This window comes from Sarcophilus harrisii, chromosome 4 (genome assembly GCF_902635505.1).
Source record: "Sarcophilus harrisii chromosome 4, mSarHar1.11, whole genome shotgun sequence".
NCBI classification, from domain to species: Eukaryota; Metazoa; Chordata; class Mammalia; order Dasyuromorphia; family Dasyuridae; genus Sarcophilus; species Sarcophilus harrisii.
Window position 1 is genome coordinate 212,356,519 of NC_045429.1, and position 18,104 is coordinate 212,374,622.

General features: G+C 32.8%; 1 protein-coding gene across 4 annotated transcripts in view; it reads left to right on the plus strand.

The window, feature by feature from the left end:
- Positions 1 to 5,487, plus strand: part of EPHA7 (EPH receptor A7) — a 208,271-nt gene extending 202,784 nt beyond the window's left edge. For all 4 annotated transcript variants that reach the window (XM_003769297.3, XM_031964515.1, XM_012549221.2 and 1 more), the window contains exons 15-17: positions 678 to 871; positions 1,945 to 2,100; positions 4,434 to 5,487. In XM_003769297.3, the coding sequence (XP_003769345.2) occupies positions 678 to 871; positions 1,945 to 2,100; positions 4,434 to 4,548 (465 nt within the window). In that variant the 3' untranslated portion in view covers positions 4,549 to 5,487. The remainder of the gene's footprint in view (positions 1 to 677; positions 872 to 1,944; positions 2,101 to 4,433) is intronic.
- The last annotated feature ends 12,617 nt before the right edge of the window (positions 5,488 to 18,104 follow it).

The window sequence follows — 18,104 nt, forward strand, 5'->3', positions numbered from 1 at the left end:
TTTGAGCTTTTTTATATTTACTTTATTTTTTTCAATATGTTTGGTTTTCTTTGTTAATCTCATGTAATTTATTTTAAACATTTTAAAATATTTTTCCTATAATGTATCCATACTTTTCCCAGAGTTCAGGGAAAAAAAGCTTAAGAAACCCTGTCCTAAACAAACTTCTTTAATATTCATAAATATTATGTATAAAATATACTTAATATTATATGGCTATTTGAAAAATCTTTATTCAAACAAATTCTATTCTACTTGATTAATTTTGATCAAGATTAAAAATAAATCAATATGGAGGGCTGAAAACTTTAATTTTATTTTTTCTTCTATTAATGAGTATGAATATTCAGATAAATTAAAAAATAACATAAGAAAATGATTATTTAAGAAGATATAAGTTTTTAAAAAGGAGATTGGCAAAGATTTTGTCTGTAAACTTCTCCTTTTTACCATTTGTTGAATTTACCCTAAAAAAACTTATATTTCATTCAAAATATTAATTTCCATATTGTCTTGATTTTTGCAATCCTTTCTGATCTACTTTATTATTTTGGTATTGTTTTTGTATATTGTTCCATTGTTGCATTACATGTTGACCATTATTAATGATCTGATTGTATACAGATAGCTCATTCAGTGTTGCCAATCACTATTTTTAATGCCATGTTCACTATTAGGTTATAAAAGCAATTGAAGAAGGTTATCGTTTGCCAGCACCCATGGACTGCCCAGCTGGTCTCCATCAGCTAATGCTGGATTGTTGGCAGAAGGATCGTGCTGAAAGGCCAAAGTTTGAACAGATAGTTGGAATTCTGGATAAAATGATCAGAAACCCAAATAGCTTGAAAACACCCCTGGGAACCTGTAGCAGGTAAGTGCCAATTTCTATCAGGGATAAGAATTTGACATGTTGGAAAATTTTTGCACAGGATAAATTCAAGCTTTCTTATAAAAGTAAATTATACTTGTAACATGAATGCTAATTTAAATAATAGTAATCTTTTCCCAAATATTCTTATTTGATATCTTGTTTAAATATGTTAAACTTAACTGCTAGTTTTACTTTCCATTCCTCACCCTCACCCATGAGAAGTTACTATCTATGCCACATATTATCCATTCTTAGATGTGTCTTTTTTCTACTAGCTTTTTTCTTTTCTACTAGACATTTTTTCTACTAGCTTTTTGTGACAAAGTAATATCCTGTTTCAATAATCAAATTTTTTTGACCCATGATTTTATTTCTATCTCCCCAAATTTGTTTTTAAATCTTTTTGAGGTAATTGTGCAGAGAACACATTTATAAATGACAATACAATAGAGTAAGAAAGAGGAATATCTATTTAGTAAAAAGAATCATGACACTCAATTCATTCTCATGAGTTGTTTTCCTGGATAGTAACATAGGAGTTGTTATTTAGCCCCCAGCTGCCTTGTAAGCCTGGGATTCCATGGTTGTTATTGGTAGTAAGTTAGATCCTTCTAAAGGTGTATTAACTCATGCAGCCCACAAGGGTGCCATTACTACAGTGGAAGAGTAATTTACTAAATAGTCCCCTTGTGGCCTGAACAAGTTAGTGTAGCGCCAAATGTGCTTAATTTACTAGCAGTTACTTCCAGAGAAGAAGCTGAGCAAATATTTACTGAATATAAATAGTGCAGTCTGTACTTAAACACATACACGCACACATATACATACATACACACACACACACACACACACACTCAGAAGACTTAGCATAGTAGTCTTAAAATCTGAATAAAGACAATATGTAGATGGCTACAACTTTTATATTAAAAAGATATTAGTAAAGGATTTTCTTTATTTTTCAAATATACAAAAACAAAGGAAACCTATCTGACAATTCTATTTGTGCCATAAATTTGTGTTGTAGCTTTGCTTTGGTCAGTCAAGGTTTGCCTTGCTCTTTTGCTTTTAACTAGGCCAATTAGTCCTCTTCTGGATCAGAATACTCCTGACTTCACTACCTTCTGTTCTGTGGGAGAATGGTTACAAGCAATCAAGATGGAAAGATATAAGGATAATTTCACAGCAGCCGGCTACAACTCTCTTGAATCAGTGGCCAGAATGACTATTGAGTAAGTGTGAGTTTGAATTATTTTAGGGGGGCGGAGAGCAAGTGGCCTACTGGGTTCATTTGAAATTATACTACTACTTCTGCCATGCTTAAAAAGGTAGTCTTTTCCAGCCAAGTATCCTGTGCTATAAAGATGAGGCAAAAATTCATTCTGGACCTTTTCTTTCCACTCCATATACCTTTAAGTTTACATAGGTTGAGAAGCATGTAGGGGAGAAAGTTTGTGCTTAAAGTGACAGCTTACCAACAGCAATCCTATTGGGCATAAAATTTCAACATACCATAACCAAAGTGCATTATGGGGATTCTTTTGAATTGAACTAGGGAAGCATGATTCTGAACTTGTTACTTACTTAACCCAATTAAGTTTTTTACTTCAAATTTCTGGTGCAACACTTTGCCCTAAATGTCTTTGATGTTATTGTGAAGTGAATCAGTAGCAATAGGAGCAAGAGTAGTAAAACTGTTATTGATATAGTTCTTGATGGTTTACAATGTAGTTACATTTATTTTTCACTTTATCAACATAACATTCATGGGAGATAGATGATATTATTACTCTCATTTTATAGCTATGGAAATTGAGGCAAGCAGAAATTAGGTGACTTACCCAGCATTATATAACTAATATCTAAAACTGAAAATTGAACTCACATTTTCCTGATTCCAGGTCCCATGTTATATCTACTGCATGTCCTAGTTTCCTGACATTTGGCTTGTCAAATCACCAAGTATTTTTGTACCAGTTTGTCATTTCTTCCTATGACCTTTAGGGAATTCATTTAACCTCCAGAACTTAATTTATTTGTATCTAAAATGAAGAAAGCAGCATCGAGCCTATCAACGTTAAAATAATGCTATAAAATTACATGATTGTTAAAAGTGTAAAAATATTTGCAAAATCTGAGATATGTTTCGTTGTTTTGGTAGCCAACCAGTACTATGAAGGATCTATTCTACACTCAAGAGCAGATGATCATAGAATTAGAATCAAAATGAGACATCCCCAAAAGACATATACTTGATACTACTGATCAGTAAATGTATACTGTTCATCTTTTTGATGGCATCAGTGTTTCTTGATTCTGCCTCTACTGGTCACAGCAGTGAGCCTGGAGATTCTCTCACATGTACTATTCAAAGAGTTACTACCTATGAACCAAAAGAGTTATCAAAATCCTACTACACAACAGCTGTGGAACACTTCAGTACTGTGTTATATTCAGACTTTAGAGGTCTCTATGCTGAATAATGCATGCCATCCTACTTTTAACATCTATTTTGAGCAGAAAGGTCAAAGAAAGAAAGGAGTAAAAGAAAAACAAGCTTCAACTACATGTCTGAGAGGAATTCATTATTTTATGCACCTGACTTCAATATTCCCACCATGAATTTTTATGGCATAAAGTCATAACAATTTACTGAATTAAAGAAAATTTATAAGTAATGGTATTTTCAGTAAGCACTTCATAAATAATGACTAGGTAAAATGTATACCAATATGTGTGTGTGTGTGTGTGTGTGCGCGCATGTGGAGAGAGTCTCTATATATGTGTGTGTGTATATATATGTGTGTGTATGTGTGTGTGTGTGTGTATATAAATATGAAAATTTCAGTTACTTCTGATTTCTGGTGCTACTACTACCTAAGGTTTGATACCAGAGAATGTAGTTTCAAATTCATTCACTTGTGTATCACATTTAAAGCATCTGAGCTTTAGTATCCTTTAAATAAAAAAAAAAAAAGTAATAACACATAAAATGATGAGATTTCATTAGATTATATCTTATTTCTCTTATTTTTCTACATCTTATGATACCATGAACATTCCAACTCCTTTTCATGTGGCAAGTGGAAACATTTCTGTTTGTGGAGTCAATAGATATGAGTTTGAATTCTGGTTCTGCTATTTAAAACCTTTAGGGTTTCCTTGAACAATTGCTTAATCACTCTGGGTTCTTGGAATGAAGGAATTTATGTAGATGGTCCTTAAGATCTTTTTCAGGCTCTAATTCTATGATTCTATAACTTACATAGATTCAAAGCTAGCAAATTTTAATTTTTAGACTGCTTATAAATTCAGTTATCAAAGATCAAATCAATAAAATCAAAATCATTTCACATAATTATTAAATTAAGCATCTGAGCAATGAGATTTTTTGCAAAATTGAGCAAGACTTTAGGACACCAAACTGAATCATTTTTATAATAACATGAGGACAGTGACTGGTGGCTAAGATCAAAAGATTACTTAATGACACGTTTGATAGCAATAAGATACCACATAACTACTATGTAAAGTAACTAATTGAAAATTTCTTTCTCTTCCCCAGGGATGTGATGAGTTTAGGGATCACATTGGTTGGTCATCAAAAGAAAATCATGAGCAGCATTCAGACTATGAGAGCACAAATGCTACATTTACATGGCACTGGCATCCAAGTGTGATAGACAAAATTTCTCCCTTATGAGGGAGGTGACAGACTGTGAGAGAACAGTACTGGCCTTCATTATAGGCGAGGAGTGCTGCTAGAAGACACTTGATTTGCTGGTTCCTTCCTGCAGTAAACAGATCTACAAGAAGCACCTAAAGACTTGAACTCCTAAGTGCCACCAGAATTCACAAAAAGGGAATATGGATCCACCACTGGTGGCCAGGAAAACAGCAGTGACAATAAACAAAGTACTACCTGAAAAAAACATCCAAACACCTTGAGCTCTCTAACCTCCTTTTTATCTTATAGACTTTTTAAAATGTATATAAAAATTTAAGAAAGAATATATTTGTCAAATAAAATCATGATCTTATTGTTAAATTCAAAATATTTTCCTTAAATATGTGATTTCGGAATCTTTTTTTAAAATCATTTTTGTTTATTCTTCATAAGGACTTTGTTTTAGTAAGTTGTTTATAGCTTTGGATCTTTTTAGTGTTAATTCTGTGACACATTACTACACTGGGTACCTTTGAAGGAATCTCAAGTTGTTAGAAACATAGAAAGCATGATTGAAAATGTATTTCCGTCGGAACATTGGTATTTTTTTCTGTGCCATTTTCTTCTGTTAAATCAGTGCTGTTCTGACATGGTTTGCTAATTGGCAGGTCATCAAGAAAATGCAAGTTGCCAAGAGCTCTGATATTTTTAGAATACTTTTTTGTAAAAATCAGACACTATCTTTTCAATGAAAATTTAAAAGCAATAATGACCCCTAAATAGTATAAGGCACTTTTAAAAAAGTTATTTGTAGGATGATTTTACTAGACATAATTTAATAAGAAAGCTCAAATTGTAGATCCACAACTTTAAACAAAAAGGGGAAAAAAGAAAAAAAAAAAAAAAAGGATGAAGCACTTCCTGTAATGAACATGTATGTAGACATGTCTCAGACCAGGAAGTTTTCCAGTGTTACCTAAAATTTGATCTGAGCACATCAAGATTTTTCAATATCTGAACATTAGGAAATTTAAGAGAAATAGTTGGCATATATTTTATATCTGATTCAGTTGAATGCAGTCCAAATGTGAGCTTAAAGAATTAGATTTTATATTAGAACTTGGGAGCATGATAAAAGGGGCAGTTCACAATTTTCTCCTTTTCAGAACAAATTTGCTGCTCAGAATCCTATCACTGCAGTGAAAAGTCTTTCCTTTGGGAACATTGATGCAGAAAAATTTTACTTTGAAAGAAAGAACTCTTTCACACAGTGAAGAAGAATGGGAAGGGCCTAGCTTTTTTTTTTAAACTTTATTTATTAAAGTATATGATTTGACAAAGTTGTTAGAATATCATAAGCAATAATCAAATGTGTCTTTATAGATATTGCAAGAATGTATACAAAAAGTGAAAGTGAGGCTTTCAAAAGTCAGGAAAATGATGAACTACCCCAGAAGAGAACTGTTGTACTTCCAAAGAGAATTGGGCTGTTTATATTGATTTTAATAGAGAAAAGATCCCAGGGATCGGTCATAAATTGGTCTTGTTTGATAATGTGGGCATCCACACAAAAACTGTAAATGTTCCTTTGTAAAACTTGTAAATTTTATTTATACTGTCTTGTTTTGTATACATATTTCTCTGTAGTGAGCTCTGAATACATTGAAAATGCACTATATTTTTCTATTTTACTTGCAGAGCATCACAAAAGAACAGGTATTTTCAGTGCTACATAATGTGTTTTCCCACATTTAGGACCAAAGATGGCTACAGAAAAATTTAAATGGATTGCTCCCTCCCCTCCCCATGACTTTCTAGTTCCCCCTTTTTACTTTTCTTTTAGATCACTGTACAGTGTTATTTGACAGTTTATTTATTTTTCGTTTGATCAGCTAGAAAAGCAGTCAATATAATTTCACTAAACTGTTTTCTTTTGTCCCTTAAGAAAAAAAAACTGTAAAAAATGCTTTGAATTAGCATAATCCCGTTCCATAGACACTTCCATTTGTAATCTTTGTAATAGACTGTAAATATATTTTTGGAACTATAACACCATGTGCTCGAGGGTTATTTTTCAGTGTCGGCAGTGTATATCAGTGTTTATACTAAGTACAGCACTTTACAATTCTAATCAGTAGCATTGGCCTTTGAGAGAGTGAGTGAAAGAGACTGAGTGAGTGCTATTAGTACAGTTTAGCTTTTAAACTCACTAATAATGGGGTTCTTTTCTTGTTCATAGCTTAAGGTGCTTATTTTTTCTATTAGAAATCAAATTAACAAAAAAGCCATTCTAGACCTAGGAGATATAGCATATGGTACATGCAAATTGTGTCTTTCCTGCTTTTTTCTAGCACTAGATTTATAGCTGAGTAATCTTTCTTGAGTAGAAGGGCAGAATAAAAGTGTTGGGTTTGTTTTTTTCAGAAATGACTTTTTTCTTCAGCAATATACCTCATCTGCCTTAAATTTTTTACAGCTCAATACAGGGAAAAGGGAGAAGGGATGGGAAAGACACAGAGCACAATAGGAAATGTATGCTTACACCGTTATCTCATTTTAGGTCAATTATCCCCTTCACCATTATCATTTTGGATTACATGTATGTGAACCAAGTATTGACTCAGAGAGACTCAACATTGTAATGCTGATTGTAATGCTTTCTTTCAGAAAGAGATGAGGCAGCATAATGACAAGAATGTACAAATTGCACCTTGAAACTTTTATTGAGAAATTAGTGCTCAGGGGAGGAAAAGATGAGAAAGTGAGAGTCAATAATAAGATTCCGAAATTATAAAGCTGCAAAGGACATGGACTCCTTGATTTAATCTAGCCACCTTTTTTTTTTTTTTTTTTTTTTTAAAGAACACTGTCTTCACACTTGACTTGTGTTTTGCCTTCAGTACTGAAATAAAAATAACTTTTATTAAATCTGGATCTAACCTTTTCTGAGCAATTGGATTGGGCCTTGTTTGCTGGAACTCTTGGGTAATGCTTGTCAGAGCCCTATTAGTTGAATCATGCTGTATACTCATGTAACCTACATTAGCTAGAACTATTTGGAACACTTTGAATTGCTCTTATCAGTGTTTTTACATCAATTGAAAAAATGGGTGTAATTCACCTTTTAAAAAATATATTATTTAGGCAATGGTGGTATTCTCCCTTCTGTTTCATGATGAACAACCTGAAAAGCAGACTGCTCACTCACTGTATGACTAAGAGATGTGCATGTGCAAAGCAATTGTCAATGTAAATTTTTCTTTCTAGATGTTGAGAAATCATGGGGGAATTGGGGAGAGATATGCTTTTTTTTGTTTGCTGGATTTGTCCCTCCTTGCCTAAGAATTACCACAAGGGTCATCCTTTTATAAGGACAAACTGACTTTGAACTTAATGTATCAAGCACAAATAACTCTTTCTTCAACACCAATCTTAAAAAAGTCTTTTTACCAGCGCAAAATAATAATAATAATAATCATAATAATAAACAAGTCTAATAGACTATGTAAAGAAAACACTGTCTGTAATCATTGATGGATTGCTTGGTGTCCCTACACATCCTTTATTTTCTTATTCAGTGTTAGGAAAGAGGCCCCTGAACATTCAGTGTTTTATTCAAACATTTAATTGAGCCAATCTGGTTCCACCAGAAACTATTCACTCTCACACTTTACTCCCAACTTGTGTATACTCCTTTAATCTTCTAGTCCTTTGGTACTATTATGCATGCCTGCAGAAAGGTATGCCTTCAAAACACCATTGACAAGCACCTGGGCCAAAAGCTTTTTATCTTGGTCATTCACATACAGGATAGGTGGATAGCATTTCTGAATAGAAAGAACAGTTAGACATAGAATCAGAAGAACTGTATTAGAGTCTTAGCTCATAGCAAGTATTTGTCATGTGATCTTGAACAAATCAATTCACCTCTCTGAGCCTTCATTGTCCTTATCTGTAAAATGGGGACAACATAACTTGCACTGCCTACCTCACAGGGTTGTTGTGGGGAAAGTGCTTTATAAAATGTATTGTGCTATAAACAGTGTGAATTATTATTAACATTATTATTATTATAGCAAGAAAAAAAATTTTTAATTGAATGAATTTCCCTATATTTTGCAAACTTCTATTTAAATGAGTATAATGTGGAAGCCAAGGGAAATGGTTTGGGATATTTCAATATTAGTAAGTCAACCACAGAATAGGAAGAAATCTCAGAAGTTAGTTCAATTCATACCAGAATAAAAAATGGTCTCTCTAATAGCCCTAATAAATAGTCTTCTAGATCTGACCTTCTTAAGTTTTTCCCATTCTTGACCCCTTCTGACCCATGAAATTTTTATGTGACCCAAGGTATATAGGTATGTAAAACACTGATAATAAATCATAGTTTTGTGTTTCTCCACATTCAGTTACATGACCCTGTGTGGGGTCATGATCCAATATTTAAGAAGCTTTGATCTAGATATCATTTGAAAATTTCTAGTGCCTGGGAAACTCAGTGCCTTTCAAAGCAGCCAGTTCCACTGATTTTTGACAATTTTATTAGGATTTTTTTACCCAATTAGATATGATCAAATCTGTCTCTCAGGTATTGCTACCTCTATAATTTCCTCTATCTGTTCTATATTCTGGGCTGGGGTAAAACTAAGTGAACAAAAATCCTTCAAATATTTGAGGGATGTGAAAATTGCAATCATGTCCCCCACTCAGACTTACAGATTTTGTTCTGCATTTTTAAATCTGTTCTTCATTTATTTTTATTAGAACTCATGTCATTTTCTTTCTAATGCCTTCCACTTGACAATACTGATTCTAAAATATCTCTGAGAGATAGCACTGCAGTTGTAATCTGACCAGGATTCACTCCTTATTACATCACCACCCTCATGCTCCCCTTGGATGCTGTGCTTTCATTAAGAAAGCAAATGATTCCATTTGTTTCCTTGGGCTCCCACATAACACTTCTGTCTAATAGAGAGCTTCTAGCACGGTAGCTAATTTGCTGCCTGTAGTGATCATGAGAGCCTAGAAAAGAGACAAAGACAGAGAATGACAGAGAGAAACACAGACAGAAAAAGACAATGGCTTAGCAAGATGGAGGAAACATAATCCTATTGGTTGGCTAAATCCCTTTTTAGTTTAAAATTTGGGTTTTGAATAATACAAAATCACTGCCTCCACACTTCTTTTCACTAACTTTGAGGCCTACTGAATAAGCATTGACATACTTAGCCTGTCATTGCTTGAACAAATGGTTTGGCTTCTCTTCCATAACAATTAATTACCCCTGGTAACAATATTTCTGTTTTCACAAAAATGAGTTCATAAAACAGTGATCTGGGAAGATGCTATTAGTTACATACATGTGAAAATGAGAGGCAGAGACAGGTGGATAACTAAAACCCATAATTAATCCATAAAGCTCATTCTGGCTAGTAGCTTTAACTTCTCCATCAGGTACATAGTACCCAAAACATCCTTCGTTTCTTTTATCCACAGTCTACGGCCATTAAAACACATTTAAGAGATTAAAAAAAAATAATATCATCTTCTGGATAATACACAAAAAGATGATTAGACTGGTTAATTGAAATAAAAACCATATATTTCTTTAAAACATGGGATTTCTTAAATGATATACAAATACAAAGTTGTACCAGTACCAATGATTTTTCTCTGACTCTTTCTGTGTTTTTCTCCTCCTACCCCTCCCTACATGAACATCAATACAACTTTAATACTGCTAAGAGATAACATGTCTTTGGAAAGTGCAGTCTTCTAATTTAAATCCTACTAAAACACACATTTTTCCCTTTCATTTTTTGAGTTATGTGCATATCTGAAATGCAGGCCCATCCATAGTTTCTTAGATTTGTAGCTGAATGGAAGGAACATATATACAAAACTGAGAAATGATGAAGTTGCTAAGGTCAAAGAATCATAATTATTGATATTCAGAAAAGACTAAATAAAATATGTGATTCTCTGCAGTTAGATCATTTCCATTAAATTCTGGGTAATTCTCTAAAGCAACAATGAAGAGAATAACAGCTTTCTTTTCTTTATATTTGTACCCTGCTCAATGAACCTCCATCTGACATTTTTTTCTTCCAGCAATAGCAACCAAATTGTAATTGGAAACATAGGTAAAGGAAACCTCCATATTTCTGCAGAATCATTTTTTGTAAGCCTCATTAATGATCAAATATTTTGAATGGATTTCCACTAGTAATGAGAGCTGAGGAAATGAAAACTATTCTCTTTCTCATTGATTTTTGGAATAAAATCAACCAATCAGTCAAACAATAAAGATAAATTAAGCTCCTACTATGTATCAATCATTGTGCTAAATTCTGGAGATAAGCAAAGAGAGAAAAGATAATCCTTTCTTCCCTCTAGTAGCTTACAATCTAATAGAACAAAATGAATGCAATCATCCAATGATAATGATTCAATTGCACCAGTATCAATAGGCCTGCCTTAGTCAAATTTTCCTTGAGTCCAAACAACTGATTTTAAATTCTCAGGAGAAGAGATTCTAAAAATGAATTAAAAATAGTACTTAAGTATGACATTTTCAATCTAATAATCTTATATTTTCTTAGTATTTTAAAATTTACAAATCATTTCTCTTATTAATAATCTTGTAAGATAGGTATTACAAAGTTTTAGATTCTAAATTAGGAAATCAGTAAATGAAATTTCAGAGCAGAACAATGACTAACTCAACATCATTCAGCTAGCAAGTAGGAGCTAAAATCCCAAAGGTCTAGATAATGTTTTAAGACTCCAACTAATTCCGACATTCCTGTCTCCTTCCTGAAACCCAAACCCTTCTATCTGCACCCTATCTGTGTTAAGTAGACTCAATGGGAAAGTAAGCTTGGCAATATGATTTGGTGCCAGGATGAACTCTGATAAGTATTATTCATATGAAAAGGTAAATGGTTTTTCTTCTAAGATGTTATAAAATTTAGATAATAATGCCCTTAGCAGCTAGGTCACAGGGTTGCTGCAAGACTCAAATAAGAATTTATGTAAAGCATTTCACAAACCTTCAAATTCTATATAAATGACTTTTGGTATTATGCTTTTCCTGTATCCCACCAACATGGGTTCCAAATGATGGAAGTCTTGCCTATATATATATATATGTATCTATTTATCTAGATATTTATATATCTACCTACCTATCTAGAGAGATAAGTCAGTAAATAAGATATAGACATATACAAATACAGGTATATGTGTGTATATTTATGCATATCATATATATGTGTGTGTGTGTGTATGGATGTAGGTATATATGTATGTGTGTATATATATATATATGTATATATATATATGCATATATGTAGTTTTATATATTTGGTGAAATCATTATTTGGGAACTAGAAAAGAACTTAGGGTCATCCAATCTTTTCATTTTAAAGATGAAGAAATTGAGATGAGATCTCAAAATATGAAATAACTTCCTAAGGCTGCATGATGAATGGCAAAACCGGGATATAGTCAAGATTGCATTGTGTGTTTGTGTATGTATGCATATGCACATGTGTTCCTGTCTGCATTCTTGATCAGGCCTATGATTTCATTAATAAACTGAATAATACTGATGAAGAAATCCTCTCTTCTAATTCAGATTTGCATTTTAAAGAATTGCATATGGGGCATTAAGAGATTGCCCAAGGTCATGGTCATGGATTTCAGAGGCAAGACCTAAAGCTAGTCTTTCTGATTTTAAGTTTAGCTGACAATTCAGTATGTAAAAGTATATAACGTATATACACACAAATGCATAGATATATACATATATATGTATGTACATGTATACTTGTACACTCATATATGTATATATGTATTAGGATGTATGTGTGTATGCACATGTGTGTGTAAGGTAGCTAGATACAGTGAGTTGAATCAGGAAGACCGGGGTTGAAATCTGGCCTCAGATATGTCCTAATTGTATGACCCTGAGCAAGTTCCTCAACATGTTTGTCTCAGTGTCATCTGTCAAAATTAGCTGGAGAAGGATATAGCATTCAACTCCAGTATCTTTACCAAGAAAATGGGATCATGAAGAGTCAGACATGACTGAAATACTACTGGACATCAAAATTTATGTAACTATATATGTGTGTGTATATTTGCTTATGTGTCTATATTTAGTATACATAACTAGTATTTATCTAAGGTTTTCAAAGTATTATATGTATGCATGTATGCACATATATATTACTGCATATGATTTAGTTAAATGTATGACATGACATGATGAAAAGTTTTGAATTTTACATCAGAAGACCCATTTTTAAATCTAGTTCCACAACTTACTATGTAAACTTGGGCAAGATTTTTCATCTTTCTGAATGTCATGTTCTTCATCTTTAAAATGAGGAGGTTCAACCAGATGATATAGGTAGGTAGATATCTTTGTGTCTAAGTATTTAAAATGCACATTTTATTCAACTTAAGTAGATATCTTGTTTAGATAGTGTTTTGTGGAGCATACCTACAGCATTTAAGCATGTGTAAGAAATGAAGAATTAAACTAAGTAAAGCCACATGTTCCACCATTATAGGTGCTCAGGAAAGGAAACAATAATGAGCAGTAACAGCATTCCTTGAAGATAACCAAGTTAAATGGACTAACTGGATTTACGGAAACAGGACATAACAAATAATAGAAAGAACATACATTCTGAACAATTGATTCTATGAATTATAGCTAATATTCTTTTTAACAGCATTTAAAAATTGAATAGAATAGATGGGGGAGAAGCCTACAAAGCTTTTTTTTTTTTTTCCTTTTTCTAAAGATAATGAGGTTACAGTGACCTGGATCTCATTGAAACTGATAGTAGTATCAGAGAAGACTTGGTAATGAATCACATTAGAAATTTCAAAGGTGTAACCTGACCTCTTCCCATCATTTTTGTTAATAACCTGCACTGGGACATTCAAAGCAAGACTGACTGGAGAGCTTAAATTTACAATGAACATGAGCAAGGGCTCACCATTTTCTGGGTTCTAACATCTTGAGTCAATTGAGCAGGTGAAACTGGCTATCATTTTGAGATTAGGCAGGGTTATTGAGATAAACTGAGGGTGCTCTCCAGAGGCTTTGTAATAGTTCTATGCTGTCATTTAGTTATGTGATTAGTACAAAGCCTCATGGGCCTTTTATATGTTTATGCCATAAACCCAGCACTTAATTTCAATGAAAACCTAGTTCTTTAAGGTTTAAGGGATAGCAATATAGCTTCAGAAATTCATAACCTTTTTATGTATGTCATATATGCCTTCCCAGAATAATGTTTTTAAGTGCAAAAAATAGTATCCACAAGATTACAAAAGTATGACTATATTGAAATAGTTATCAACATTAAAAAAAAGTTTATATGCTTTTAAGGTTAAGAATTCTTGACTGGTAAATAAATGAATTAATTAAAATATTCATTAAATATTTACTATGTAACTGGGCTGAAAGTACAAATACAAGCAAGCAAAAAGACTCTGCCCTCAGAGAACTTTCATTTTAATAGGTGAAGATAACTGTCTTGGATTGGGAAGTCAGAAGGAATCATTACTGGAGTAGGAAAATTGAAATATTCTAAGTGAGAATGATAAGGGTTGATTTCCTTATAGCTATCAGAGCTATTAGGGAAAAGCATACTTGCTCATCAGGCATATAATGAATGTTTGTTTACTGACTGATTGTCATAGCATCCAGGTAGCCAGGAAATGGTATAGATTGCCTAAATGAAAGTAAAAATGGGTAAAATACTAATCTATGAGAATGGGTGGCATGACATGGAGATGACTGGATGGAAAATGTTTAATAAATATTTGATTAATTAAATTTAATTGCTGGGGCAAAGAAGCATGACCTGATACTTGCCTGATTAGTGACTTTAATCACCCATTTGACCATTCTGTCAAGAAATATTTTGAGTCTACTATATTACTATATTCTGGAATAATAGTATATATATGTATATATACACACATATATATATATATATATATATATATATATATATATATATATGAATTTTCAGAAATAATGTAAAATACAATCTTTTTCCTTATGGAATTTATAAGTTAGGTAGAAAGATAAAACTAAAAAATACAGAATCACATAGGAGATTGCATTTGATAAAAGAGTGAGGGGGGAAAAGTGTGAGGGAGGGGTTTCGGGGTATTCCCTGATGAATTTGATGACTTTCCCCATCAATAGGTTGAAATTATCAGGAGTGGATCTTAGACAGAATTGTAATACTTCTCATGATAATAGCTTGTTGATATAACACACTTTTCTAATTGGTTAATAGTGACTACCTTTTGATAGACTGAGGCTTTTTTTTTTAAAGTAATTGTTAGAAGAACAAGGGGTTGGAATGAGAATAACTAATATCTCACCCTTGCTATGCAAAAATTAGCTAAAATATCAATTTATAGTGTTATGAGTTTAACACCAATATTCATATGTTTTGTTAATTCCTGGATTTCCAGAGAAGAATGCAGTTTCCCTTAGGAGAGGCCATGACAATTATCAGTTAAGGATATGGCAAGCTATATTGATGTCCAAATGATCTGATATGAGAACTCATGGACTTTGGAATTGTGGTCACTTTCTCCTTTGTTTTCTTTGCTGAACCCAGGTCTACAGTTCTTGAAAATGGATTTTCCCTCTGCTTTATGGTAGCCACTGGAATATTGGTTGAATTTTTACAGAAGCACAAGAAAGTACTAGATATATATGCTTAACTGTAGTTTGAAAATAGCTATTCACTGATAATTTCATTGACCCCCACCTCTTACCTTCTGTGTAGAAGATGGAGTTAAGGTTTGGATTCCCAAAGCTTGAGGATCCCAGATTCTAGTCATTTGGCTTATTTATTTTCTATACTGGTGAAAAATAAAATAAATAAAGGCTGCCCTTTATCTGATGTCCATACTTTACATAAAGAATTCATATGGAAGTTGAAGAATCTCTATATTCACAAAGCATCTTTTGAAAGCATATTGAGTTATAACCAAGCTTTATTTCAGACATTTTTTTCAAATAAAATTGCAGGATAGGGGGCAACAAGCCAACAAGAGCAAATGATCTCTATATAGGTCAGGTTCTCAGGATCAGACCCAGGCTGAGTGAGGTCTGTCTTTGGAGGAACTTGTAACTTGATAGTGGATAGTTTGACCAATGCTAGATTATTGAAACCTAAAAAAATTTAAGCAGAGACTTCTGAATTTACAAAAACAATGTTGAAGGAAGTTAGTCTGGTTGTGACATGTAGATATGTAGGCATAGAAGCTAGCAAGGGAGTTCTTGAAATAATGCAAGCTTGAAATCAAAATGATGAAGGTCTAAGTTGTATACACGAAACAGAACAGATACAAGATATATTTCAAAAGAGAAATTCAAGGAAAAAAAAAGAGAAATTCAGAGTGAAAGCTGAAGAAAGGGGAATTAAGGGGAAAATGAATAAAATCTTTGTGGTTTTTAGCTTTGACTAATGAAAAGATTATGCTTCCATTAATGAGGACAGGAAAGTTGGGAGGATAAACTGGCCTAATTATTCTTTATCAACCTGAGTTGCTAGAGCTAAAAATAAAATGAAAATTGTTACATATTTATTTATTAAGCATTTACTATGAGTAAGCAGAGTTCTAAATGTTGAGGACACTGAGTAAAAACAAAGCAGTCTCTACCCATGAGGAATTTATATTCTATTTAGGGGGTGGGCACTAGTAGAAAGACCCTCTCTGTTGTCTCCAGGCCCAGCCTAGATATTAAGAATACCATGGATATTTCCCCAAAGTCCATGAATAAAAAGAATTTTATTCATCCAATCCTATTTTACCATCTTTGGACCTATTTCAGATTTATTTGCCACTCTTCTAGAATGATTGATTTATTTTAAAAGATTCTGAACACAGGTGAGATTGAGCTATAGGTTGAACCTTTAGGCTTTTCCATAGATTTTTTTCTTTTAGCCTACTATGGTAGTTAGACTGGGCCTACAAATGAAAGAAACACTCCTATTTGATAGGCCAAACTGCTTCTAAACTAAGGTACTTGTAGAACATGCTGTCAACATACTCCTTTCAGCCAAAAGAAGGAAACTTCTGAGAATGTCACCGGGTAAAAGACATTGGCAGATCAGTCTTCCTTCAAAAACATCTTAATTATAGTCATTCTTTGGTTTAAAATGTTGTGGGTGTAAATCAAGCTATAAAGCTGTCTTTTTTTAAGTTTAATTTTTTTTTAAATTTTTTCCTAGTTATATGTGTACTTCAATTTTTTTAAATATACATTTCTTTATGAATCGTATTGGGAGAGAAAAATCAGAATACAAAGGAAAAGTTATGAGAGAAAAAAAATACAAAAGGAAAAAAAAAGTGAACATAGTATGTGTTGATTTACATTCAGTCTCCATAGTTCTGTCTCTGGATACAGATGGTATTTTCTATCCAAAGTTTATTAGGACTGCCTTGGATCACTGAATCACTGAGAAGAACCAAGTTCTTCATAGTCAATCATCACAAAATCTTTCTGTTACTGTGTACAATGTATTCCTGATTCTGCTTGTTTCACTTAGTATCAGTTTGTGTAAATCTTTCTAGGCCTTTCTGAGATCATCTTGTTCATCTTTTTTTTTTTTTTTTTTTTGGCTGAGGCAATTGGGGTTAAGTGACTTGCTCAGGTCACACAGCTGGGAAGTGATAAGTGTCTGAGGCCAGATTTGAACTCAGATCTTCCTGACTTCAAGACTGGTGCTCCATCCATTGCACCACCTAGCTGCTTCTTGTTCATCACTTTTTTTACAGAAAAATAACACTCCATTACTTTCATATACCATAATTTATTTAGCCATTCCTCAATTGATGAGCATCTATTCATTTTTCAATTCTTTGCTATTACAAAAAAAGGTGCTCCAAACATTTTTGCACATGTGATATTTTCCCTTTTTTATGATTTTCTTTTGCCTCCTTTATAATTTCCTTGGGATACTGACCTAAGAGTAGCACTGTTGCATCAAAGGATAGGCACAGTTTTATAGTCCTTTGGGCATAGTTTCAAATTGCTCTTCAGAATGGTTAGATCATTTAACAACTCCAGCAACAATGCATTAGTTTCCCAATTTTCCCACATTTTCTCCAACATTTATCATTATCTTTTCCTGTCATCTTAGCCAACCTGAGGGGTATAAGGTAATACCTCAGAGTTATTTTGATTTGCATTTCTCTAATCAGTATTGATTTGGAGCATTTTTCCATATGACTGTAGAAGGCTTTAATTTCATCATCTGAAAATTGTCTGCTCATATCCTTTGATCATTTATCAAATGGGGAATTGTATTCTTATAAATTTGATACAGTTCTTTATGTATATTAGAAATGAGACCTTTATCAGAAACACAGATTGTAAAACTTTTCTCCCAACTTTGTACTTCCATTTTAATCTTGTTTGTGTTGATTTTACTTATGAAAAACCTTTTTATTTTAATGTATTCAAAGTTGTCCATTTTGCATTTCATAATGTTCTCTAGTTCTTTGATC